The 26,841-nt window shown below is 41.8% G+C and overlaps 2 protein-coding genes across 3 annotated transcripts in view; one reads left to right on the top strand and one right to left on the bottom strand.

The window, feature by feature from the left end:
* LOC125765928 (nucleolar protein 58) overlaps window positions 1-26,841 on the bottom strand; it is a 135,725-nt gene that overhangs the window by 37,476 nt on the left and 71,408 nt on the right. The gene's annotated exons all lie outside the window — the stretch shown is intronic.
* Window positions 1,694-25,011, top strand: LOC125765987 (homeobox protein homothorax-like). 2 transcript variants are annotated; one of them, XM_049431563.1, is made up of 6 exons: window positions 1,694-1,949; window positions 9,038-9,186; window positions 16,511-16,587; window positions 19,265-19,323; window positions 20,876-21,235; window positions 21,331-25,011. In XM_049431563.1, the coding sequence occupies exons 1-5, from the start codon at window positions 1,784-1,786 to the stop codon at window positions 21,028-21,030; spliced, it is 606 nt and encodes a 201-aa protein (XP_049287520.1). In that variant the 5' UTR covers window positions 1,694-1,783; the 3' UTR covers window positions 21,031-21,235; window positions 21,331-25,011. The 2 variants fall into 2 exon arrangements, with proteins under 2 accessions (XP_049287520.1, XP_049287519.1); XM_049431562.1 differs by having other exon boundaries at window positions 1,696-1,949; window positions 20,858-21,235.

Genomic DNA, 26,841 nt, shown 5'->3' with positions numbered 1-26,841 from the left:
TTGCCACGTATATTAACATGCCGCGGTTCAGTGCGTCAGACGATCATTAACCATCGAACGCGTCAAAACGATCGTCGCTCGAAGCGTCTTTCGCGGAAATTGTCAAAAACGTGTTCGATATTGCCCCCGGGAGCGCGGCGGCAAATGCTTTGGAAAATGTTACAACATCACAAGCGGCCGTTTACTGCTGCTGCTGTGGAGGAGTTTTCTTTTGCCCACCATCTCGGCCACTGCTCCATTCATTTGTTGTTGTTAGCTAGGAAGAATTTCAATTGTTTCTCCCGTGGTGGAGTTGTATCGCCTCGAAAAGACACATTTTCCTCTGATCCCAGTATTGCAGTATATCCCAGTATTCCACGAAAATGAACATTATTAAACATGTGTAATGTGTGGTTATTTGGACAAAACGCGGGAAATAAACCGAACAATCTCTGGTCGATTTTGACCGCTGTTTGGTCATCTAAACCGATCCTGTCCGACAACCTCGCAAACAATCAAAATAGAGAGAGAGAGAGAGAGAGAAAATACAATGGAAAAATTAAATCACAGCAATAAACTTAGCGCACAAAACCACAAGACAAAGCCGACACGAAAAAAACCGGAGTAAAAAGATTCGGTACGATTCGGAACCCAGAACCAGAACGCGACGACTTCAAACAGTTTTCTTGCTTCTCATTTTTTTTTGTTTGGCGTTTATGCGTTTTTCCATCATCCCCGGGACCGTGTGCGTATTTTTCCGCGTTGGTGGTTTCGTTTGTTTTCTCGCTGCCCCTGGTGAGTTGGGGGCGGCGGCAGGAGTGCTTTTTTGTGACCAAAAATACACCATTTTGTAATGTTACTTTTGGCGTTTTCGGTCGGTACGGTTCTTCTTCGGTGCGGCTTCGCCGACTGATCTTTCGCAGACGGCAAGTCCTCCGTGTTCGGGTTTCACAAAACGTCGTTACAATTTTTGTTTTCTTGTACTTCAGTAGCGTGCAGCGAACACATAAAATGTCCATCCGTGCATCGAAGAAAGATCGATCGAGTTTGATCAAGTTCGCGCGCAAAAGAAAAAAAAACAATCCTTTCCAGACATCGAGAGTTTGGTCTCCAAAGTAAAAATGCGTTACATTTTTGCCGCATTTAAATTGTTGCTGTATTTCCATCCCTCAGAGAACTTCGTCCAGAGTGGGGGTCGGGGGGTTTACGAACTACTCAAGAAATGCTGCTAAAGGAAAGGAAAACACCCATTAGCAGCCACTCACTTGTGCTGTTCGGCACTACGGGTCGGATGCATTCAAGCAGGCGTGATAAATCGAACAATGAGTAATCGATTTTAACCAGATGTTTAGGAGAACTAACTCGACTCGGGTCGGGGCTATTCTTACAGGGCCCCATTCCCGGGGGGCCGGTGCTTAGTTGAAGTTGTAATGGAAGGTCAGTGGTGCGGAAGGTAAAACATGGTTCGGAAATAACCATTCGCTACACACAAAACAAAACACATAATGGAGAAGGTTGAATGGTTGTATTTCAATAGAAGGAATAACGAGAGTGATGCTTCAACATTTCAGCTAAAATATTGTTAACTTATTAGGTTAAGAACTTGTAATAAACATATCGCACAAAATGGTATAATTGTACAAATCGCACACGCCCCTAATGGTTTAAAGTAAACGATATTTATCAATCTTATATTATCACCCTTCTTTGATTAGCACTTTTCCTCGCTAAAGCGTAATGCAACAATAAATCATGTGAAAAGGTCTACGACGTGCCTAGAGGATATACGACACGTACCCACACCATGTCCCGATACCGATCTTTCCAGTCTCTAAATGTTCTGTTCTTTTTGTCTTTCCCGGTTTCCACAGGTCGATGGTGTTCGAGGCGAGAATGGTCATCGCCATCCGATGCCCGAGTCGATCAGTCCCGGCGTGTCCTGTACTCTTCAGTCTTCCTCGGCAGCCCAGGTAAGTGTCAAACAGTAGTGATGTGCACTCCAGTAGTGCACTCAAGGCTTCAAAGTCAGTTCTAAAATAATGTTATTGATCGCACAGCATTTTTATCTATTTATCACGTTGGTGTGCCTACTACTGGAAAGGGTTCCTATAACAGGAATGGGTTCTATCTTTTAAAGTGAAATATTTTTGGTTTTAAAGAACAGTGGAACATCAATTATCCGGGTGACATTGAAGCTCAGTAAATGATAATTCCAAAGGCAATTTTACAACATTAATTTCAAACCCAAATATTGGCAAATAATAAAGCCCTGAATTGTGAATGATACAATATGATCATGTTCGAACAAAAATAATCGGCTTTCCACGGTATTGCTTGCAATCGAAATCGGAGCCGTGCGCTGGGAACCAGCTCCGGAGTCATTGATTCTTAGTCCAGAGTTCCCAGTTCGCTTCAAATATTTCCCATCACTATCGAACAGCAACTCTACTCTCCAAACCGATGCTGATGACAATGATGATAGTGTACTTATACTACACACCTACACAAACTGTATGTCCCTTCATTTCTGGACATCCTCTTCTGTGAGCTCCCGCTCCAGGATATTCCGCTCCTGCCTTATTTCTACCACACCATTGTCAAGGGATGGCTGCAGGCAACAAAAAAAAACTTGGACACAAAACGTTCGTTGCTATACATGTGCATCTCGGTCACATACCTTGCAGAAGCACACGTACACAGTCCCTAACCGTGTGCACGTGTCGGTACCACCGGCTACAGTACCGGGTAGTCCTCCCACCTAAACTACTGATCCCTGTGTGTCCCGGGTATGATCCGATGGGTTGTATTTCTGTAGGGCATGAAACGTAAAACTGAGATCCTTTAACAAAAGCGCACCACAATGAAGCGATTGCACGGGCACAGTACAATAAGGAAATTTCCCCCTGGCACGAGAAGGACGGGACACACAATCGCCCCGACGGACGACTCCACCGTTGGGCACCTTTTTTTGTGTACGTGCAAGGGCAGCTTAGCTTAGCTAAACGGTGCAGACGCGCGCACTCGTCTGCATCCGTCATCTGCACGAACGTCTGAAATTGACATGTTACGGCGAAGGGTGGGTTGAGAAATTACTCTTTACGGTATGGTTCACTCCCACCGGCGTGCGTACCGTCCTTTTTACTATCGGTTTTCATTTTTACCAAACACCGATAATAGCCTCTCTCTTGTCCCTACCCGTGCCAAACTACTAGAAACCGATTGGCGATTTACTGTTTTTATTTGGTTCGCATTTTGCCAAACGGAAATGAAATACCCAAAAAACTACCTACTAACACAACCACTCCAGTGAGCGCGTGAACGAAGCAAACAACAACCAAAAAAAGGGGTTGCTTTCAATCGTTTTTGGCCACATTTCTTACGGAAGGATTCTTTACAAATGGCGCTATAATGCGGTAGTTCGGAGTATCGGTGTGAGAGCAACACACAATAGCAAAAGAAAACATCTTCGTGACCCTTTTCCAAGCGCACCGGCCTTGTTCGGGCAAGTACACATGTAATAAGTGGCCTACAACCAAACCCGCCGGAAGGACTCTTTCGATCACACCCCCCCTCAACCCGGCCGGCAAAACATGGCGCTTCGGAGCGTGATACGGGTGCGGCAATTTCGCGCCAGCATAGCACAGATATGTATGTTGGGCCAATCATTCCGCACCATGCCGGTACGTACAACGGCTGGCCGTCAGTTGGCTGTGACTGACAGGATTTCAAAGTCAGGAAGTATTGTTGGTGAGTTTTTGGCGGTCGTTTTCGAGGGTGAATTGTTCCTGTGCCCGTTCCGGTTGGGGGTGTTTTTTTCTGTGTTGCTCTATGTACAGGAAACCGGGCCCACCGGGCCCTGTTTGCCGGTTGGACAAGCTGCTGCACACTGGGTCTGGTGTTGCGCAAGATGTCGTACGATGATATAAATAAAATCATTACACGGATGATGAGTGAAATAATAATTCCCTGCCCTGCCTAGCGTTTCGTTGCTGTACGCAATTTTTTGAATCTTTAAAAACCTTTTTTTTGGTAACAGGAAGAAGGAAAATGTACCTGTAATATTTTAAAGCCTCATTAAGCCAGGTTTTTTTAGGTGGTACGATAACGCAAGCGACTGTTACATAAAGCCTTCATCCTATCATCTAAAAAACACTGTAATATTCAGTTTTTCCAAGAAGAAAAAAAGTTTTTTTTTCTAAACATTATTATCTGATCGTATTATCTAATACGGATCATTTAATTACGAAAACACAGTGGGATATGTCAACATTATCATAGACTCATAAATTGGAAATGGTTAAAAATGTGTGTGTGTGTGTGTGTGTTTCTTTTATTTTTAGAATCTACGATACCGTTTTGAATACGATCGCAATATACAAAACCATGCACACACAAAAACACATGAACGTGTCCACGATGAATATCACAAAATGAGTAGAAATAATCAGATAAAATGGGGAGGGCAAAGAAAAAGATTTAAGCATACAGAACGTCGTTCGAACGACAAGTGGAAGATTTGTTAGAGAAGCAAACGGAACAAACATTAATAAAAAAACAACAACAAGACGAAAAGCAAAAGTAAAATAGAACAAAACAAACTTGCAAGGAAAACGAGGGAACAAAATGAGTGAAAAATTTCAATCCACCGATACGGCAAGAAGCTGACGCTGATGAGAGAGATTCATTGGTTATCGTTTATCGCGTACGTATGCGCACACGAAAGCGAAGGAAAAGAACGGTGCTGGAAGATTAACCGAGACATTTGATTTTGCTTCCCTTTTGCCGTAAGGTCTCCAAAAGAACAGCGGCCTCCAGATCGATCGGTGATGGTCGCTTTTGCGCTGTTCAGTCCTTCGTTTTTCAGATGTGTGTTTTTTTCATTCGTTTTTTTAATTCAACGCTAACCAATACGCTTTCCATGCAGTTATCTGGGTTGTTTGTGGTGTTCTTTTTCCGTATTTCTTACCCTCCTAAAAAAAAAACCCATACAAAAGTGATCTTCCTTTTCGCGTTCTGCTTTGGTACGCTCACGGAATGGAGATCAACTTTGATCCATCGCTTGATTTGAATACATATTTGTTTGAATACACTTTCCCAGCTCGCCCCTTTTTTTCTTGCTGGAGTGATGCTGCTGCCTGAAAGAAGTCAAATTCTTGGCGCGTAAGGGACACACTGACTGTGGAACAGGACTGGGACGATCGTTCCACAATCCCTGTTCCAACCACCGATTCCCCCCCGAATCGAACCCGCGTGTGCATTCCATTGTCCCCCTCGGTTGGGGTTGGCGAAGATGAAGGCGAAGAATATTACAAATCATTTTATAAGGAAGGAAGAGATCACGGCGGGCGTGTGGTGGGGAGAGAAACGGAGAGGGAAAAGACATTCTTTGAGGATCGATTTTTGAGGCACAGGTTTCAATTTTCCATCCACAATCGGTGCCCTGTATGTGGATGGATACACAAACACACGTGCGAGCACAGTGGGTAGATTTGTCCAGACGGCCGCACTCGGATTAAGCCACGCCGATTGCAGTGGAATCGGAAGAAATCGTAGCACCACAGAAACAATTCACCACCGGTTTGAGTCTTGGTGCGCGAGCATTTGGGCAAATGCCGCTGATGTTGCGTCGGTTGTTGCGCTGCGCTATTGTGACTGTTGCGAGAGACCGATATCATCAATTTGTGGCTCCGGGATCGGGAGCTGCGAAGGATCTGCTGTTCTGCGGGATCAGCAGCAAACGAGGGCGCATGAAGCCGAGTGGAGTATTCTGAAATGTATTTAATATATTTGACAGACAGACGACGCTTAAGCGGTTGCGTACAGGTTTTTTTATTCGTTGGTCTACCACCGTTTTCGTTATTTTGAACTCTTCCGATCCGATTGTTTGGGGCCCTCGGTTTCGAAGTTGCTGGGGTCGTTTTTTTTGCTTCTTGACTCCCCCCATTCGTACGGCAAAGGGGTGGCAGAGGCTGAAAAAGCCTGTAAAGATGGCTGGTGGCAAAAGAGGTGGTTCAGCTTCTTTACATTCTGTCAAACGTGTAGGTGAGCCGCACACCGCAAGAACGCAGAAACCGTCGCCGCCGACTCTGGCCGTGCCATTCCCGCGATACCGTGAGACGAAAGTTTGAGAACCGAAGGCGTCCCCAAAAGGTTCGGGGCAGCGGCAGCCAAACATCGAACTAAACAACAACAACAACAACAGCAACAAAAAAGCACACAACACCCTCCATGTGCTACCCACGATATCCATCCAAACAAAAGTTCCAGAAATCCTAAGAACAGAGAAGCAGAAAACGGGGAGAAAAAAAAACACACTCAACCACCACAGTGCGGGATGGAATAAAATAAAGTCAGTTTTTGACGAAACAATTCACAAAAATGGGATGAGAAATCAAAAAAGCACCCAACCGTGACCGTACGGCCGTGTGATGAGATGATTGAATCGCGTTTAAATTTGAATAAATGAAGCGAACCGAGAAGGCGACCAAAATACAAACACACAAGAAAAGAGAAAAAAAACATATAAAACCGGACCCATCTAAGCCGTCCGTTTTGGACAAAAAGTGAGACCGGCCGGTGAAGGCTTTTGCAGGATAAAAGGAAACATTATGCTGCGTTTTGGGGGCCTCCAAGGCTTCGAGACCACTTCGAAGTCCGATTTACCATAAACATTTTTTGTTTTTGTTTTTGGTTTGCGTCTCTTCACTCACCCTTGATTTCTTGCGTTCCGATACCTTTTGGTGGCGGGATTTTAAGTAACGTTCAGCTACCCAGAATAAACAACAACAAGCGAAAAATATAGAAAAAAAATAAAATGAATTTTTAAATTAAATATCTACGATTTGACGACGACCGACGAGCGATTGTAAAAGGTACCGGGAGACCACACTCGCACCGTTCAACCTTCAACTTTAAATCACGAACATTCATCGATCGATCTTTTTTTCTGACTTATGAGAAAGAGGGGCGGGAAGGAGGGTAGGGAGGAGAGGAAGCTAGAAAGAAAACATGTCCTGTCCAGAAATCTTCTTTATTGTGCGATTTGTTTTTTTCTTTTTTTGCTTCCTACCCTCAATCGCCCTCAACCGAACTACCCCTTAGGCCTGTAAATCGAATTCCAATTATGAGAAGATTGTTTTTTTTCTTCCTACCGATTGAAGAAAATTTCATAGGGTCTTTCTACACTTTAATTTGCATATATTTCTTCCAATCAAAAATATGCTCACTGATCACCGTTTAAAAGCGAATTATCTAATCATCCGCAAGCCACAACAAACCCATTTCGCACAAACAACACATGCGAACTTTGGGCACTGTTTTGGGCGGGTGAGCGAACTGCAACTAATTTTCTCTTCCCAGCCGCGTAAAAACGCACCCCACAAATCAGAAGTCCGGGACGCCAGACGCCACCATCGCTTGGCTGTGCCCGTTTTTGGGGTGGAAGGAATAAATTTAAAAGATAAATTTAAGCTGATTTGTGTCGAAACGCATTTACAGCCCCTACGGGGGCCCCCAACGAGTGACCCGGGCATATGGCCGAACATCGGTGCATCAACGGTGCAATCGAACCGAATCGAGCTTGAAATTCGATCGGCGCAACCGACTAGCTCGCACACCATATGCTTATCAAACGAAACGTCACATTAATAACACACCGCACTGTGGGTAAAGAGGCCAAAACACACAAAAAGCAGCAACACCGGCACCAGAAGACACAACACCAAATTCTACACAATACACACCACAAAACATCGCAAGTTTTGCAATTTAAGCGACCCACCGATTGGGATGGTGGCGATCGGAAAGCAATATGTTTAAAATATATGCGTTTGATTCACGTTTCACTTGTGGCTGATTATCTTTCCCGGGGGGAAACGGTGGAAGAGACAGGATCGGTCGCTAAAGCGACGAACCCCGTAGCAGATTCCCACCGTTCGATCAAACTCAAACTCCCCGCGCATTAACTTCCCATATGTCCGATAAAACTCCGCACAGTGACCCCTTTTGGGTACGTTCTTCTGTGTCGTCCTTTCGGGCAGGTTGGTCGCTTACCTCTGTCCGTGCAGGTTCAATAGTTTGCAGAAATGGGAAGCAAAAAAACAACAGCACAACCTCGTCGTATGAGAAACATTTCAACCCCCATCATGGCTGGGGACTCCAAGTGGGGGTCCTAGCTGACTAATGGTGATGGTGCGCTTTTACCGTACAGCGTCTTGGGTGAAAATTGAAACGAAATGAAACAAATTACGAACTCCTAAAACCCGGCCAGAGACTTGCCCTTTTCTTTCTCAGTGGCCATATAAGCTCACATCAGTTCAGAATTCGCCTGCGCTCTTTCTCAGCAAAAGGATGTCTATTGGGATGTAGTCTTTTTTTTTGCTCAATATTATTATTTGCAACTTGTTTTCCTGCTTGAAATGATGGCGCTTTAGAGAGAGCTTTCTCACACCGCTATTTCCAGCCCTTAAGATGCCGACTGTCAAATTCACACCCATTACATGGTGATGCGTATTAAAAGCGTCACGTCCTTTAGTTCTAGCAATTTGTCCTCTCTGCTTCACATCGTGCCAATTCATCCCCTCAAACTCGGTGGTAAAAGAAGCTTCTTATCCAAGCCATAAACATAAGTTCTCTAGTTAATAATCTTTATATCACTCAGCCAGCACTAACCAGCTCCGTCATGGTACCGCCGCTTATGTTTTCCATTTCGATGGGAATTTTCCTTCATTTTTTTCTTATCAACCGTTTACTAGAAACCCATACCGTACCACCCCAAATCCTCAATACCCTCCATTTTAAATATGAACCTTCCGTCCATTGCAAAACTCTCAATATCACACACACACACCTTTCGTGGGAGCAAGCGAACACATATTTAACACATTTTACTGGCCAATTTTCCACACATTTTCCCGCACGCCTGTCCGCAGGGATAATTCACACAAAAAAGCAGCAAAGCAAAAAGTAGACTCACTTTTTCTTTTAGACACTAACAATGATTCGTTTTACTTAAATTCCATGTTGTGTTTTTTTTTCTTCTCTCTTTCTCTCTGTTCAGGTGATGCCAGCAATACCAGCATTGGCAGCGGTGAAGGTACCGGCGAGGAGGATGACGATACGAGCGGCAAGAAAAACCAAAAGAAGCGGGGGATCTTCCCGAAGGTGGCCACGAACATTCTGCGGGCGTGGCTGTTCCAGCACCTAACGGTAAGTCGAAGATGTTCGGACTCCTGCCGAACTGTCTAAGCACCGATACCCGACGCTCGCTATGTCTTGGCGTTCTATGCGCCGTTTTGTTTGGCGAGATTTTTCCCCATCCAAAACCCCCTGTTAGGATGGTTTCAATCTAGATCGTTGTCTATTGCTGGGGCTTTACTTTAACTGCAGCATCTCCCATCGCTCCAAGAGGTCATGCAGCTTTTGTACTCCATGGCCATTAGGGCCGTAATTGAAGCATCTCGATAACGACCGGCTTTTGCGAAGCATAATCGATACCCGGGTATACCGAAAAGGGGGCGTCTGGTAACATCCCACCCTCGCGTCCGCATCTCGGCACAAATTGTGATTCCATCGTGAAGTCGTCTTGTTAGAAGGCGTGAGACAGATGTACACTTTTTATACATTTTCTTAACTGATATAAATGATTTCATTCTCAACCAAGCACTAAGATTACACACTTCAGATCGGTTATCTGTAGCCTATGTAAATGGTTTTTATGTGTGTTCGAATCGAGGTAGAGAAGATAGGGAGGGATAAGAAAGTAGTCTCATAACAGGGACACATAAATGTGCCAACAGAGTTATAAAAATCGAATAAAAGGATGTTGGAAAAAAATCAGATTTCTTCATCTATTCATAATTTCTCGTTGAGAGGGGAAGATTTTTAACCCCAAAGCAACATAAATTCATATAAAACTATTAACTTCTTTCGGATATAAATTTATTAACTATTGAAAATAGTTATAAAAGTAATTGTCTTTTTTGAGTCGCGTCTATGAGGCTTAAGGAAAATTCATGGAAGTTTTCAAAATATTCTTCTCAAGTGAAGCCTAATTCTTCCAAATTATGTTGTATATTTGAAACCTTCTTTTTCTAACATCGTCTTCAAATGTAGCGATCAATTAAGTAAATTTGATCCACTTCAATACATTAAATAGTTTTGTCTCTTTATACTTATTCCAATCACTGTATATCCTAATGCTATGCATAACATTCATACCCATTTATGGAAACTATCTGTCCTGAAAACTTGTATCGTGTCTCTCTGGCCAAAAAAAAACCAAACCAACCTTCAAGAGTTTCCCAAAGTGCTCGTTTCGGGGTTCAACTTTTCCGATACGCTTTCTTCAAAGCAAAAGAGCATCACATCCTTCACGTGCCTCCGTATCGAATCGTTCGCATCCTATCGCTCAAGTGATGCGTTTCAATTTCCTTGATGCGTTTTGGGTCCCCGCCCGTCTCGTCTCTGCTTCTGGTGACAGTTATAAATGTACTCGGAATTGACCCGTGACAATCTCCCTCGTTGCGCCACTACCAAACAAGCGGGACATAATGTACGGCGAAGCGAAACTGCAGCTTCGAAACCCCCTCGGCGTAGCACACTGCAAACGATACGCACAATCGACACTCGAAAACATTCGCTAATGCGGTTCGGGTGGACCAGAGAGAAGCAAATTGGGATGGAACGTGCGGAAGAAAGTTTTCTATCCCAACAAAGAACTCCACTCTCGCTGAAGAGCCAATCGATCAATCGGTTCGAATCAAACGGGGGTGTGGAATAGATTACGCCACAAAACCGGGCATACCGGGATACTCACTCGCACACGTAATGTTTAGAGTTTTGCGTGCGTCACACAGTCGTTGGTTGAGGGAAAAAGGGTCTTACGACACACACTCACTCGGTGCGTAGCAAAACAAAAGCCCACGGATGGAATATTCTTTCGGATGCGGCAATCTTTATGCGAATTCTAGAAGCATGCAGTGATGGGTTCTATCGTACTGACCTCCGGTCACTCAGTCACATTCGAGCGATCCAATGTTACGCAAATCACACCGAAATGATCGACTGCCAGTATACCGAACAGGCAACAAAACAGGCTCGTTCAAGAGTAGCGAAGGCAAGCCAAACAAACAGTTTCACCGACGGGTGACGACTTCAATGGTAGCCATTGGCACGAAGGTTTACAGTAGCACCGTACCACCCCAGCAGCATATATGCGATGCAATAATGCAAATTTATTCCAACATCACATCATCTAGCATTTGTTCACACTTTGCTTCGGTAATAGGACTTTGACGGGTGTTTTGTTTTCGTTCCGAATGCCGCAGCTCGAACAGCGCACGGGCTTTAGAGCATGGTCTAGAGTGGCATGAAGAAAATATCCAACCCTGTTTGCTAATTAAATCGTCGGTATGCCAAGTAGTGATGTTGCTGATGTCTTGTGCTGTTTTTTTTTACGTTCTTGTTGTTGCTTGTTACCCATCTTCCCCTTTTCTTTTCGATGTTTCCGTTCTGCCGGTAACCAGGCCTTCCGCTGGTCAGTGGTTCACTGTTAAATAAATCATTTGCCTCATAACTTAACAGTCGTAAAAGTGTAATAAATTTCATCCACTTGGCAAGGGGAAAGTGGATACGGTGCTGGTGGTGTCAGCCGACATTCACCATCGATGGATGTCATCCAAATAATGCCGGCTGGCACGATGATCGATATCGTTTCTTTTATTTTATTTTTGTGTGTTATTAATTTTCCCCTCCGTTTTTTTATTGTTTCTATCGGTTCCGGTTGCACAAACACTTTTTCACGATCACTTCAATCATGGGAGCGGGATAGGAAAGAGAGAAAAAAAACACAGAACGAAATAAACGGCATACGGCATCATGATGCTCCCGTGATCATCGTTTATGCTCATAAACATCATCACGAAATGTGTGATCTCCCACCCTACCACCTCTCCCACCGAAAAAAGCTATAAGTGAAAAATTTAACCCCCCTCTCTCTACCTCCCACCCACACTATCTTGCTCGCTTTTACTCATTTTCTCTATCAAGACGCTTTTTTATATATCCCCCCCCTTTCCCTTCCACTAAACTCCCCCACTTAACGTTCCCTCAACGCGGCAGATGATCGTTTTATTGCATTTTCATTGCCGGAACGATCGATCGATTTGGCGATCAACCGGTGTTTTGTTTTACTTGTTTTTATCCCCCATTCACTGGGACGAGCATACCGTATGAAGCGAACCGTTGAATTTTTTCCCACTTTTTATAGTCTTTTTTTTTCTTCCTCGAGTTCCCCTTTGGGACCTAATTTTTACTACTTTACATTAAATTGAAACATTTGACATTAATCCAATGATCGGGGTCCGGGGCTTTACACGCTGATCGGTCGGTAAAGAAATGGAAATGGAGCTTGTTTTTTGTCTCTTTCTCTCTTTCAAAGAGCCATTCTCCGCACCATTGTGTAGCGCGAAACCCGGACCCTACAATGACACACATAAATACGATCGATCGTACGATTCGATCGATCACTCGCTACACCTTGCACGATCCGTCGCATTCAAACCATTCATCCCGCGCGCGTGGTGCATATGATGGCGCGCAGGGCTGTTGCAATTGTTCTCCTGCTGTTTGCGGATGCATACTCATGGTAAATGCATTATGCCAGTTTCCCCTTGATCAGCCCACCCAACCCGCCAACCCCACCGTAAACCGAACAGAACAAAGAACGGCTCAAAATCCAGCCTTGAAAAGAGCTTCAGCTTATGCACGGATTCGAAAACGCCACCCGCAATCGAAGTGGACTCAAACGTTGATGCATCAAACGATGCATCAAACGTTGATGCAAACGAAATGCATCACCGAGACATAAAGAGGCTGCCCGGTTCCGCGTTTTGGGTTTTGCGTACTAGCGCCTACCAGCAAGTACTACACAACAAACGTTTCGCTTAGCTGCAGGTTCATTCGTGAAGCTTGGCGTGCGCACACACACACACAGACACAAAAACAAAAATGAAGAAGAAAAAAGGGAAAAACAATCACCAATCGACTAATAGGCGTAGTAATACGGTACTCTCCGGAGGACACTGTGCTACTCCCTTTTCCCTTTTCCAACCACTTGGTACATGCAAGATGAAGGATGGCCTCGAAGGTCTTCACGGGTGCTTCGAGAAGCACCGTGTACGATTAAAATACAAACGGTCCTACAAGCACGGCCATTCAGACGCACTCCGCACTGATCCGGTTGAAGAGAGAAAGAAAAAAACATTTAGAAAAAAGCCCCAAAGAGACACACCGGCACGATGGACGTCTCCGAGGGCACGATGCGCACATTGTAGAGTAGAAGGGGTGGAATGGAGGAAAAGGGAGAGAGGGCGGGGAGGGGATGCATGTGGGCAAAAGGTACAGGCTTTTTTGCTTATGCATTCCGCCATGGAATATCAATGACCGTCGACCGAAACGAGCCGTTGCTGGAGCGTTCGAACGTTCGCGTTCCTGGGCCCCCAAAACACTCGTGTGCCGATGGAAGGATCAAGACGCGAGGCCAAGATGAAGCGAGTAACAGCAGCAGCAGCTTACCGTACCTCCCCACGCTCCTCATAACTCCCACCCAATTGGTGCGCGAAGAATCCGTGGCCGGCCTGGAACTAAGGACTGATTTAAGAGCAGTTTTCGTATTTTATATGCATATACATGGGCAATAATTTGCATTACATAAATATAAATGTCTAAAAATATTTGTCAGTCCGTATTGACATTCACGTGGAAGGATAAGATAATTTTTCCCTCCTTTCATTTCTTCCCTCTAGCCCTCCTCCACCCTCTCCTCCACCCTACCATGCAATACCTTCCCGGATCTTTAACCGAGGGATGTGAGGTTGCGAGGTGGTGGGCGTTGGGAAATGTGAGGGTGGGCACACCATGATCGTGGGCTACATCTGCGTGATGCACATGCACACGCGGAAACTTACAATAATGAAATCACAAAATTTTTGTACCATCCTTCCATGTGGTGTACATGTTTATTGTTGCTGTTTTTGTTTGTTTGTGTGGTTTTATTCTGCTTTTGTTTTTAGCTGTTGTTTCTACATGGTAATGTACCCGTGCGCCGCAAAGCGGGTCAGGTTGGGTCGGCTATGGCGCTTTCTTGCCGAGGTCCTTGTAAGTAAGTGTGACCCTGAGCAGAAAATGTTGTACACCGTTTACCGCACCCGAATGTGCGTGGCACGAACAACGGATCGGCAATGTTGTACAATTGCATATTATTAATTGATTCATCACAATCCCGCGTGTCCAGGTTTGATGTTGATGATGCCGAAAATGTTAATCAAATGAACAGTACATAAACATAATTTTCCATGTGCATTTGATGGACTGATTTTATTGGTTTTCCTTGCGAGTTCTATATTAATGATGAAGAACCAACTATTCATCGTCTATAACAACTGCTCAATTGTCCACATTGTCAAATAAAAAAAAAGAATAAAAAAGAAAAAAATCTATAAATTTGCCAATTTCCTAAGGCTATAGGCTTAGCTTTTTTTGGGGAAAATTAGCAAAATTTTAAAAATTGATTTATTTTGATGCGAATTGGTTGGAATAAGTTTCTTTTCACTCAAATAACGCTTCAAATAGAAGAAAGCGTAAAAAATAAGAAAAAAATAAAAAAATTCTGAAATCTCGAAAATTTCCTAAGGGGTTAGCCTTGGTTTTTTTTTGGGAAATTTAGCCAAATTTTAAAAATTGATTTATTTTGATGCGAATTGGTTGGAATAAGTTTCTTTTCACTCAAATAACGCTTTAAATAGAAGAAAGCATAAAAAATAAGAAAAAAATAAAAAAGTTCTGAAAACTCAAAAATTTCCTAAGGGGTTAGCCTGGGTTTTTTTGGGAAAATTAGCAAAATTTTAAAAATTGATTTATTTTGATGCGAATTGGTTGGAATAAGTTTCTTTTCACTCAAATAACGCTTTAAATAGAAGAAAGCGTAAAAAATAAGAAAAAAATAAAAAAATTCTGAAAACTCGAAAATTTCCTAAGGGGTTAGCCTGGGTTTTTTTGGGGAAAATTAGCAAAATTTTAAAAATTGATTTATTTTGATGCGAATTGGTTGGAATAAGTTTCTTTTCACTCAAATAACGCTTCAAATAGAAGAAAGCGTAAAAAATAAGAAAAAAATAAAAAACTTCTGAAATCTCGAAAATTTCCTAAGGGGTTAGCCTGGGTTTTTTTGGGAAAATTAGCAAAATTTTAAAAATTGATTTATTTTGATGCGAATTGGTTGGAATAAGTTTCTTTTCACTCAAATAACGCTTCAAATAGAAGAAAGCATAAAAAATAAGAAAAAAATAAAAAAAATCTGAAAACTTGAAAATTTCCTAAGGGGTTAGCCTTGGTTTTTTTGGGAAATTTAGCCTAATTTTAAAAATTGATTTATTTTGATGCGAATTGGTTGATCTAAGTTTCTTTTCACTTAAATAACGCTTTAAATAGAAGAAAGCATAAAAAATAAGAAAAAAATAAAAAAAATCTGAAAACTCGAAAATTTCCTAAGGGGTTAGCCTTGGTTTTTTTTTGAGAAATTTAGCAAAATTTTAAAAATTGATTTATTCTAATGCAAATTGGTTGAACTAAGTTTCTTTTCACTCAAATAATGCTTTAAATAGAAGAACGCATAAAAAATAAGAAAAAAATAAAAAAAATCTGAAAACCCGAAAATTTCCTAAGCCTATAGCCTTGGTTTTTTTTGGGAAATTTAGCAAAATTTTAAAAATTGATTTATTTTGATGCGAATTGGTTGGAATAAGTTTCTTTTCACTCAAATAACGCTTTAAATAGAAGAAAGCATAAAAAATAAGAAAAAAATAAAAAAATCTGAAAACCCGAAAATTTCCTAAGGACTTAGCCTTAGCTTTTTTTGGAAAATTTAGCAAAATTTTTAAATTGATGTATTTCAATGCGAATTTGTTGAAATAAATTCCTGTTCACTTAAATAATACTTTAAATAATTTTAAATAAATAAATAATAAATTTTAATGCATAAAAAATGCTCACTAAATAGAATTCCTCCCCATTTCAAAGTTCGTCTCTTAATGCTATGAAAGTGATTATCGAACCAATAACTTCTTTCCAGCTAGTCTTAAGCGACTCCAAATAGCTGTAATCTTTTGATGGTTAGTTCTCAAATTTCCCGACACGATATCACGCTATCCAGTAGAAGCAAACGATCGAATAAGACCATCCTCGTGCCAACAACTAAACGCCAATACTGGGCATCCTAATCGAGCTCTCCGATTTTAATTAACAAACAATCCAAAAGAGATCAGCCCTCGACCACGCATAGGGGGTGTCTAGGGTATGCTCACAAACATATCTTTAATCGGGGAAGGGTCGAAAAGTGGCACTTGAATTGTTGGTTTGCTGCTAAAACACACTCTGTGCATTTGCTATATAAACACTCTTTCTGCCCTTACAATACTGATTTAATTTTTGTGTTTCTTTTTTTCTCGCTCTCTCTCCCTTGTTTCCACGGCAGCATCCCTACCCATCGGAGGACCAGAAAAAGCAGCTAGCACAAGACACGGGCCTGACGATATTGCAAGTTAATAACTGGTAAGTGCTTCTACAATACGCTCCACTCTACAACCAAAAACCCCGCAGGAAGGCGCCCGAGTAAAACAATTCGACAGAAATTCAAACCTAACCTCAAGGGGGCTCTCGTGGGCGAACCGGGCATATGTTCAACGCATTCTGTGGCTAACCCCTTGTTGGCAGTGCAGTGAAAACGCTGCTGCTGTGGTGAAAATCGTCGTCCAAATCCCTGGGCAGAAATGTTTCGTCTCTATTTGGTACGGAGTTGAAGGGTAAATTAAAGGAGTAAGGGCCTGATGAAGGTGTCAGGCAAATTTGTTGTTTACCCGGTAAAGCACAAACACGCGCCACGCACCGTTCCAGTTCAAAGGGATACGCCATGTACATGTATGGAGGTGCTTACCTGCAACCATCCTTCATGTGAGTGAAGTTTTCGATTGATTCCTTCTGGTGCGGTAGAATCACAGACGGGGTCCTTTTGTACCGCGCCTCCCCAAAAAAGCTGATGGCTTTAGAATGGTGTAATTGTTCAATTGTTGTTTACAGTCGTTTTGCTATTTTCTCTTGAATTCCTTTTAAAGTTTACCTTGTACTCACATGGTAAATGTGGTGTTGCTTTATTAGCACAATCTTGCCACTACACTTGAGCAATCACCCTACACGACCGAGAACTGAATGAGGGAAGGTTTGATTGCAAACAAATGCCGAGACGGGCGTGGTAAATTTGACAGGTAAAATGTGTCACACGCTTAGTAGATGGTGGTTAAAGAGGAACTCACTTATCACGTATGGGAGTTCAACAAAAAGTGGTTGACTGGAGTTTTATTCGTTTATTTTCATAGACGTGTTTTGAATGGAAATGAAACAAATTTTCCAATGTTTTCAAAGACTCGTTCGTTAAATCGTGATTCTTTCTAATCCAACAACACTAACAGTAAGCTTAGCCGATACAAAAGAAAACATATCCTGCAGAAATTGGACAAACCCCTTCACATGATATTAGTTTCTAATAGTTTGTCCTACTGTGCTTAACGTCTTCCTGTCCTGTGTCCGGGATAGAAAAGGGCAGCAAAAGGCATAAATTTTCCAAGCTTTGTCCCATCGAATTGGGAAGCAATCATTTTCCCCCCCATAAAACCGCACACATACAAAAAAGGAAGATGACCCTAGGACGGATCCTGCCGACATTCCGTCCTTACTGGGTCATTTCAAATTCATACGAAAGTTCTTGTTACTTTCTTTCGGGGTTTTTTCTTCTTTTCACTATTCTGATTCTGTCCCCGAACGTGTGTGTGTGTTTAAGCGAGTATGTCACCCCTTCTCGATGCGGATGAAAAGCAATTTTCATGTTTAACTTACGACGCTGCACAAACAAATATCTAAACAAAAATGAATTCCGTACCCTTGCATCCGTTCGTCGCTACTGGTCATTCGCTTCACGGCATTTGCTCGACCACACCACGACCGGAAACGTAAGCCAACCCAAGCAACAAGGGCAGTAACAGTAGGGAAATGAAAGTAAGAAACCAACCCGGATAAGTGATGGGAGTGGAGGGTAGAATGAGAGGAAAAAATCCCCCCTCGCACTAAGGGATGGGAGATGCAGACCAAACTTCCACAATCACTAGATGAGGTGATTTATTATTGTTTAATTTCCATAAATCAAATAAACTGTGCAATCCAATCCGAATCGCATCCCGGGTGCCGTCGCGTTTTCGGGGGAAAATCCCTTCCCAAACCCACCCACCATCGTGTTTTCCCACCTTCCCCACCATCCCCTTTGTTCCACAGATTCGACGGTTTTTGGCAGCACGTTTTCGGTGGTACTGATCTGCCACCCTGATAGGAACAGCCAAACCATTTTCTGCCAAAAACCCGTACCAAGATGTGTAATTCGGGAATGGAATTCTTTGCCCCTACGCTTGTTCTTATATTTGTTGTTTTTTTTTTGGCTTTCCTCTTCATTTCACCGAACAACAGTAACCCACCAGCGAAAAAGGAAGTAATCTCTTTTTTGGGAAAATTTTTGGGTTGGAAATTACAGATTCTTATCAGTACGTAACGCCCGTCCGCCTTTTTCCTTCCCCTTTTTCCAATTCATCCACCGTCAACGGTCGAACCCGAGAACCTTCTTGCTCCTTCCTTCCGTGTCCTTCCTGCCCAATCGTGTCTTTAGACCAATCCTATCTGGCGGATACGGTCGAAAAGAGTCGATCTCTCGGGCAGTCAGCCCTACAGCAGCGTGTCACATAGCGAGTTTTTTTCTTCTTCTCCCTTTTGAATGTTTTATCACCTCGCGCGCGCTCGCATACTACCAACCCCCACTTTGCCAATCCCAACCACCCTTGCCACAGCTTTTCCGTCCGTGGTTGTCCTTGGCCGGGCGGAAAAACACGACGCGATATCCTTCATCCCGTGTTCGGTTCAACTCTAATCATTTCACTTCACTTGATTAATGTGTTTGTTCCATTTTCTCGAAAAACCCAAAAAACCCAACCCATCAGCCGGAATGGAGCGCACGTTCCGTGACGTACAATGTCCCCGTTCCGTCCGTTTCGTTCGTCGCAAGGGTTCGTCGTCTGTCTTATCCTTTATCAGAACGTCGTCGTCGTCCTCGTCGTTGTTGTTGTTTTTGTTTCTATATTGTTGGCCGCTCGACTCAATCGCTCTTTCTCTTTACCTTTCTTCCCTTCCGCAGGTTTATCAACGCGAGGCGCAGAATAGTGCAACCCATGATAGATCAGTCCAACCGAGCAGGTTAGTATCAGAAAGAAGGCCCGGAAGGCCCGTTCCGTATTCCGTGTCTTCGCACGCTACGAGCGCCTGTCTGGTTTTGTCCTTATCCGCCGTACCGTAGCTAATGGTTGTTAATGTGTATTGTATTTACGTTTGTATTTGCGAAAGTAGCACAATTTTATCTCCCGCAAAGCCTTCGCATTTGCCCGCCCTCCCCCGAAGCACGGATTGTCGCAAGACATTCGCAGCCAAGCTACGATTTGTTTGTAGCTAACATTTCAAACCTCCGCCCCCGGGGGTTTATCGATAGCGATAGGTAGAGTTTTGTGTGTAGTAATGGTATATTCTCGTCTTGTGAATACACACAATTATTTATGTTTAACATGAGCCATTTGAAAATTTAAGGGGAAATGGTTTTGAAATTCAAATTTAAAAGTAGGCATCTTAAGGCATTCTTTAATTTCTGCAATACATCAATGAAGGATGCAAAGCATCCTGAGCACAACTTCATTTATCACTTCCTTATCATTGCGTCTAGTAAATAAAAAAGGATAACACGATCTTCAATGGATCACTGCAGGGAAAAAAACAGAATCATCTACACTTCCAAAGCAAATCGAAAAACTCTTTTAATTTACGACCCTTACTTACACACATCCCATTCACTGTATGGAGCAACTTTCTCAAAACTCAGAATACAGAACAGCTCCCGCAAGAGACCCGCACTGTACCATTAAAACATTGTCGCGGAGATTTTCGTTATCAGTATAGCGAAATGTCCCAAAACCCCCTCCGCTGCCTTCCCAAAAGCCATCAAACAATCATTCATTCAAAAGCCTTTCCCAAATCGTCCCTTACTAATCCCCGGGGAGAATTGCTACTCCGCCACCATCTATCGCAACCAAACCAACTACCTTAATTACCGTTCCCGGGGCAGACAATTCCATTATTCATGAAGCTCTACTATACACCCAACCGAGGTGATGGGAGGGGGTTTAATAATGTGAAATGGAAAATCTATTCCTCGCACACACACACACACAGTAGTACGGGGTGGTAAGCAGACACATTCGCGAAGTCTAAATTAATGTGACAATGAGCCCTGCTCAATGAGATTGGCTCGGGGTGCCCATTTCAATCGGTTCAATATTAGCACGGAATGGTTTCATGGCTTTATTTTGGTTTTTTTTCGCAATTTTTATAGGAGAAGAAGAAGTGTTTTTATTTTTGTTTTTAATTTCCCATGTTCAAACTTACATTTGAGGAATAAAGGAATAGAGCTACTTCTGCTTAGTGTCCTTAAGTTGATGATACAATACACACTAATTTGCTTTTGAAGATCTTATCATGTTTTGTTAGGCAAATTAGGTTAGAAAGACCACGTAAAAAGACTTTTATAAATCTTAAAGAACTTTGCACAGACAGGCTCGTATTTTTCATCAGTTTTGTCCACCGTCCGATTTGTTTGCTTAGTCAGTTCGTACTGTTGAAGTTAACTGAACCGCTCGTTCTTTTTCTTCTTCTTCTTCTTCTTTTTTCTTTTTGGTTTGACCAGTATATTCTCCGATTTCAGTGTACACGCATCCCGGCCCATCCGCTGGCTATCCGGATGCGATGAGCTACATGATGGATGGTCAGGCACAGATGATGCACCGAGCACCGGGCGATCCGGCTTTCCACCAGGGCTACCATTACCCGCCGGCCGAATACTATCCGCATCATCTGTAAGGTGATCGCACAGCAATGGGAGCGAAAAACCGATCATCCCAATATGAGTGCGCCATAGTTGTCACCAACCCAACCAAGAAAAACTCACACTTTTCAGCCAAGTGAGCGAACGATCATCGACGCGTGTACAGTGCGCTCATCAATACTTAACGGTCGTAACGGATCCACCCGTCGATCGGACCATAAAGGATGCGTTTATGCAAAGGTAAGGGTGAACTTCAATAAATGATCTTTCGATAATGATCGCCGATCGTGAGAAGTTTGTAACTAATTTTATTTTTTTCACCTTTATATTTACAGGCTGAGATGATGCATTTATGGCATACCCAATTGAGAAAAACTTCCTTCTAACACACAATCACACCCTACCCATGTAAAAAAAAAACACACAGACACACACATCGAACGCCCACCGCACCGGGTATGGAGGCAGAGATGGAACACAGTAATAAAGAGATCGGAAGTAAAAAGTGGTGTTGGATCGTGACGTGCAGTAGTTGAAGTTGACATCAACCTCAACGCAAACGTGGCCATTTGAAGTAACCAAAAAAAAAAAGAGGAAACTAAACGTACACCGTGCACATGCAAACATGCACACATACATCGCATCCGATCGGCCCTATGTCCTAGGTGAACGGACCTGGAAAGTGGACGGCTACAGCAATACAACATGTACGATCTCATTTCGCTTGACTTAGGGGAGAATTATGGACAGGAATCGGTGCAGGAGCAATCACTGTGGATCACTGTGCTGGTATCTTTAAGCTCATCTTCATCGTTTGCATCATCACGACTATGTGTATGTGTGTGTGTACTACTACTACTACTACTACTACTACTACTATAAACCAGTGTGCTCAAAGTGCCAACAGTTGCAGCAAGCAAAACAGAAAAGAAACCCTGCCCAAATTCGCTTGTTCCCGTTGCCATTCAGCAGGAAATGCAATTTGTTGCACCCTGTCCTGCTTCCCCCACGGTGGCCGAACGCTGTGCTCTGTTGTGCCGTTGCTGTGCTGTACGTAAAGCGATATTTAATTTGTACTACCCGTTAGGCGAACAGTTGTGTTAGCATTATTGTACACCGAAAACGGAATAACTCTCAGTGCTGCAGGGTGAAAGTGATGCCGGTTAACACACGACTAAGTAAAAGGGTAAACCCCAAAAAAACACTCACACGAAGAAGAGCGGTGAAGAAAACATACAAAACAACGCATGTGATTGAGAAGTAAGCGATACGGATATCGGTAAAGGGTTAGTAATATTACAAGCAACAAAAGGATTACAAACATAAAAAAACAAACAAAAGAAAACAAGTAATAACAAACAAAATCTACAAAATGTGAATATCAAACAGGATAATGAGAGAAGAACAGCATGTTTAGTGTTCAAAACAGGAGAACAAAGCAACCAAGAGGTGTGTACATACAGAGAGAAGACCCACACGGTAAAGATGGCAACTATAGAAATTAATCAACCACATAGACATACACACACGCACACAAAAACACAAATACAATGCACATGGACAGGACATTTTTCAAAGCATACTTGGATGTTACCAAAACGCGAATGAAGAGCTAAAAAACAAATCAATAAGTGATAGGAGGTATACGACACAATTAGTAGTGTGTGGGTAGGGAGGTTATTTTGCTACCGCTTTTACTATGATTTGCCACTATCACTCACACGCACTCACTCGCCTACTACTCGGTACGGTTACTAGTGCGATCGCGCGCGCAGAAGATCGTGAGTATCTCACGCACCCTTTCCTACGCGTTTATTATCGTCTGGTTGGTTGCTTTGGTCCTGGAAGCATTTAAGTGATGCTAGATAATCGTTGCATTGCATTGGGAAAAACAGCCATTTTTGAACGTAAATTGTACGTCCCAGGCAGACAAACAAATAAAAAAGAAATGGCAAACAAGCAATAAACCAAACGATCCCAGGAAAGCGATAAGCCATTTTTCTCCCAAAAACATTTTCCGTTTTTCCTTGCGCACGGGCAAATTTATTTCGTTTCGAAACTGGGGTAAAGGAAAGCCGTAATGGTGTGAATATAATTTATGTAATTAATATACACAACAGTAGGGAAAAGAAAGAAGAAAACAAAACAAACAAAAAAACACCCCGCGGTAAACAAGCAAATATGTACATTAGGGCAAAATCAGATCGGGTTTGCAGTAGTATCACTTAAAACCCCAAAAACATCAACGAATTTAATTAACGATAAACAACAACAAACACATGTACACAAAATCACACATACAGACAAACACACTCACACACACACACACGCATACATCATGTAAAACGACACGAGATTATGAATGGTATCCTTTCGTTAACGTTAGTTGGATAAGAAGAGATCAATGTAAGAAACAAGTGTATGTAAGTACGATTTATATTAAATTCAAGCAAAAAACAAGCGCGTGATGCGGAACAATCGAAGCAAGAATAAGGGATGAGAAAATAAAAGGAATGTTGGGGAATAAAACAAAGCAAAACAACAACAAAAAACATACACACATATAAATACACAAAGCAAAGCAGCAAAAGATTGCACAAGAATGAGGTTAGAGCGTTGTATGAATTGTACGAGTGAACAAACAGCAAGTGGTGGTCAAGTGTTAGTAGTTATATGTTTCACTTCCGTTCCACTTCTATGTTGTCGCTTTTTGTTTATCTGTTCCAGCTCATTACCACCTGTGTGGCAAGCTTAAACAGCATTTAGTTCAATAACAACGCTACACATCATCGAACAAAAGCGTTCAAATCTCACACGACATCACATCAGATCCAAAAAGTGACCCATGAAAGTTAGTAAATCGGCACTATTGTAAAAAGTAACAAACAAACTCACAAGCAAATGATCGTAATTGATAGTAAATAGTGAAGCAGTAATACCACTTAGACGATAGGCACATTCTCACAGGCAAAAACGACCATTACAAGAGGAACCCAAAACACCCAACCCCAAAGGGCCAATATCCTACTTCTTCTTCTTCTTCATCTCGCAGTATCCGCATTTTAGGTGTAGTGTTTTTTTTCTTTTAGCTGTAAAAATGCTACCGTTCTTGTAATGTAATGTAATGTTCGTCGTGTAATAATTGCTTAAGGCCAACCAAACCACAGGCAAAGTTTTAGTTTAGCTATTATTATTATTATTATAATTATGCAAATTATTATTATTAATATTATTGTAATTGCTACCGGTAAATACTATTTTAGTTTCAATTGTCGTTCAACCCCGCCCCATCCGGATTAGATTGTTTTTGGTTTGTTTTATTTTTTGTTGTTTGCATTAGCAACTGTTTGACCATTTCTTTGTTCTAGTGTTTCCTTCTCTGGCCAAAACAATACACATCGCTCCCGCGGCACTGTTACCCACTGTTTGTTACTGTGTATGAAAGCGAAATGTAACGAAATGTGCTAAGTTCAGTGTTTTCTATTGAACGCGTGCTGTTGTGGAATGCAACGTGGAGTGCAAAATGGTACGCATTTGGCAAAGGATTAGGTGAATTACAACGATACAAACATACAAACACAAGAAAATGTTACATTCACGCTTCACACAAACACGCCCTGCACTCACAATCACGTTCAATTGCTTTGGCCTGTGTAAAAAAAAACAACAAGAACAACAACAAACAACCGAAAGGTTCTAAGTTTTTTTGTGCTGTAAATATAGTAACCGGAAGAGAGGAAAAAACAAACATGGGGAAACATGAACGGAAAAGGTGGTTAGAAAAGTGTGTGCGAAAAAACAAACAAAACAAAAATGGTAACAAACATGCAAATGAAGCGTAGGAAAATTTGCAAAGTAGAAAAATGCAAAAACGTTTAAGTGAAAAACTGTACGCTAGTAAGTAAATGATTATGCCGAAGAAGAGAACACACACCCACACAGATAAGGAAAAGAAGAGAAAAGAAAACTATATCGAACACAATCGCTGAAATAAAAAAGAAAACCTTTCAACATTATGCTTTATGGTTTTGTTGTGTTTTGTTCGTTTGTTTTTATTTTATGTTTGTTGATGTTTCGTTTTATGTATATTACCGTCTTGTTTTTATAATCTTTTCAGCAACTTTCATTTATTTCTTTCACTTCATATATTTTAACGCTACATAATTTTCTGTATGTTCCATTATGTTTCGTATGGGATAATTTTTAACATTTTCTTTAGCACAACTTTTATCTCTTTTGAACATGTTTTAATATCTTTTACGATCTTTTTTTTTATAAAAAATTCTATCGTACCGAACAGGAAACATAACGATAGGTGGCACTGTGATGATCGTTTTAGAAGAAAAAAAACAGTTCAAATACGTACATAAATGATCGAGCATTCGAGCATTTAATAGAAGAACACTCAGAAAAAGAAATGCCGCAGTAACGTGGGTATAATTAAAGCTTAATATTTTGCTAATAATTTCAAACAAAGCTAATTTTTGTGTCCATTACTAAGACGCACTAGGAGTACATGGTAAAACGAACAACAGTTCCTTGTGTTTAATCTGATTTTGTTTTTATCTTTAGTACTGCATTTTGAATGCTTTCAGCTGTTGTGAGCGAAATGTACTAAGGCAATGATTGTTTCCTTTAAGACTTATATTTACGGCGTACCGATCCGTCTGTCGCAGTCGAAATAAAAACGACAAAACAGGCTGGAAACCTCTCCTCCCCCTAACACCGAACACTTAACAACAGAACGATCACGTGTTGATAGTTCACATACGATGACGCACCGCAAATGAAGTATACGAATTCGCATTAACGATTGGGCTTTTTTTGTACATGAGAGATTAAGAATTTATTGCAAAACGAAAATTAAAAAAAAAAAAACAAATTCATATATACATATATTTAAAATCATATACATATACACGTATATACACGTAAAACAGATATTTAATACTGAAATCCTCTCACTGATGAAATCGTGGATTGCGCATGGAACGCATCGAGGCAACAACAAACAGAAAAAAAGGATAACGCACACCGTATCGAGTCTGTTCGATGAAGAAGGCTTGTACTAAAAAACAAAAAGAGAAAATACGCAAAAAGTTTGAGGAAAATTAAACCATTTCCGGAAGTAAATAGAAACCGAATGCGACGAAGTACAAGTATCAGTACCGCAGATCGACAAAAATGTGCGTTTGTGTAATACACTAGTGATCGATGCTTGGTTTGACAGTCGAACTAGCGAATGTCGAAAATCCACTAGCCGCCTTATTCAATGTATACGACAAGCCGGACATGGTCACCGGACCATACACTTACAGCCTGGCTTGCATAAACCGATCGTCAAACAGGATAAACACATCGCCGAATGATGCTTCTCAGCACGAGACAAATCGAATTCGGTGTATTGGTGCACGAACGAAGTGTAATGGCAAATGCTGCACCTTTGGTTTGATGTTTTAATTATTAATTGTTTTTTTTTTTACTTAATGCCATATTCTAGCGTAGAGATCTTAGTGGTACGCGTACACTAGTGTAATAAGAGGAATAACAAATCTGCATTCCACTCACAAGCACGCACGTATCCATGTTGTAGGTAGTGGCTATCGTGGCTATTGCACCCATCCCCAGACCATCATCCATGTATGTAAGGGACATAAAACCCGTTAGTGGATAATGAAAAACAAAAATGGAAATACAGCAAAACACAATCCATCGCTTCAATGTGTAAAGTAAGGTAAAGTAGGAAAGGAAAACAGTAAGCATACGAAATTTTGATCTAAAACACTCTACCAAACATCCCTAACACTTGAGCAAGCAAAACCGAGAGCTTGTAATACGATGATATA

The sequence above is a fragment of the Anopheles funestus genome, chromosome 2RL, assembly GCF_943734845.2.
Source record: "Anopheles funestus chromosome 2RL, idAnoFuneDA-416_04, whole genome shotgun sequence".
Classification (NCBI taxonomy): domain Eukaryota; kingdom Metazoa; phylum Arthropoda; class Insecta; order Diptera; family Culicidae; genus Anopheles; species Anopheles funestus.
This window is presented reverse-complemented; position numbering and strand designations above follow the sequence as displayed.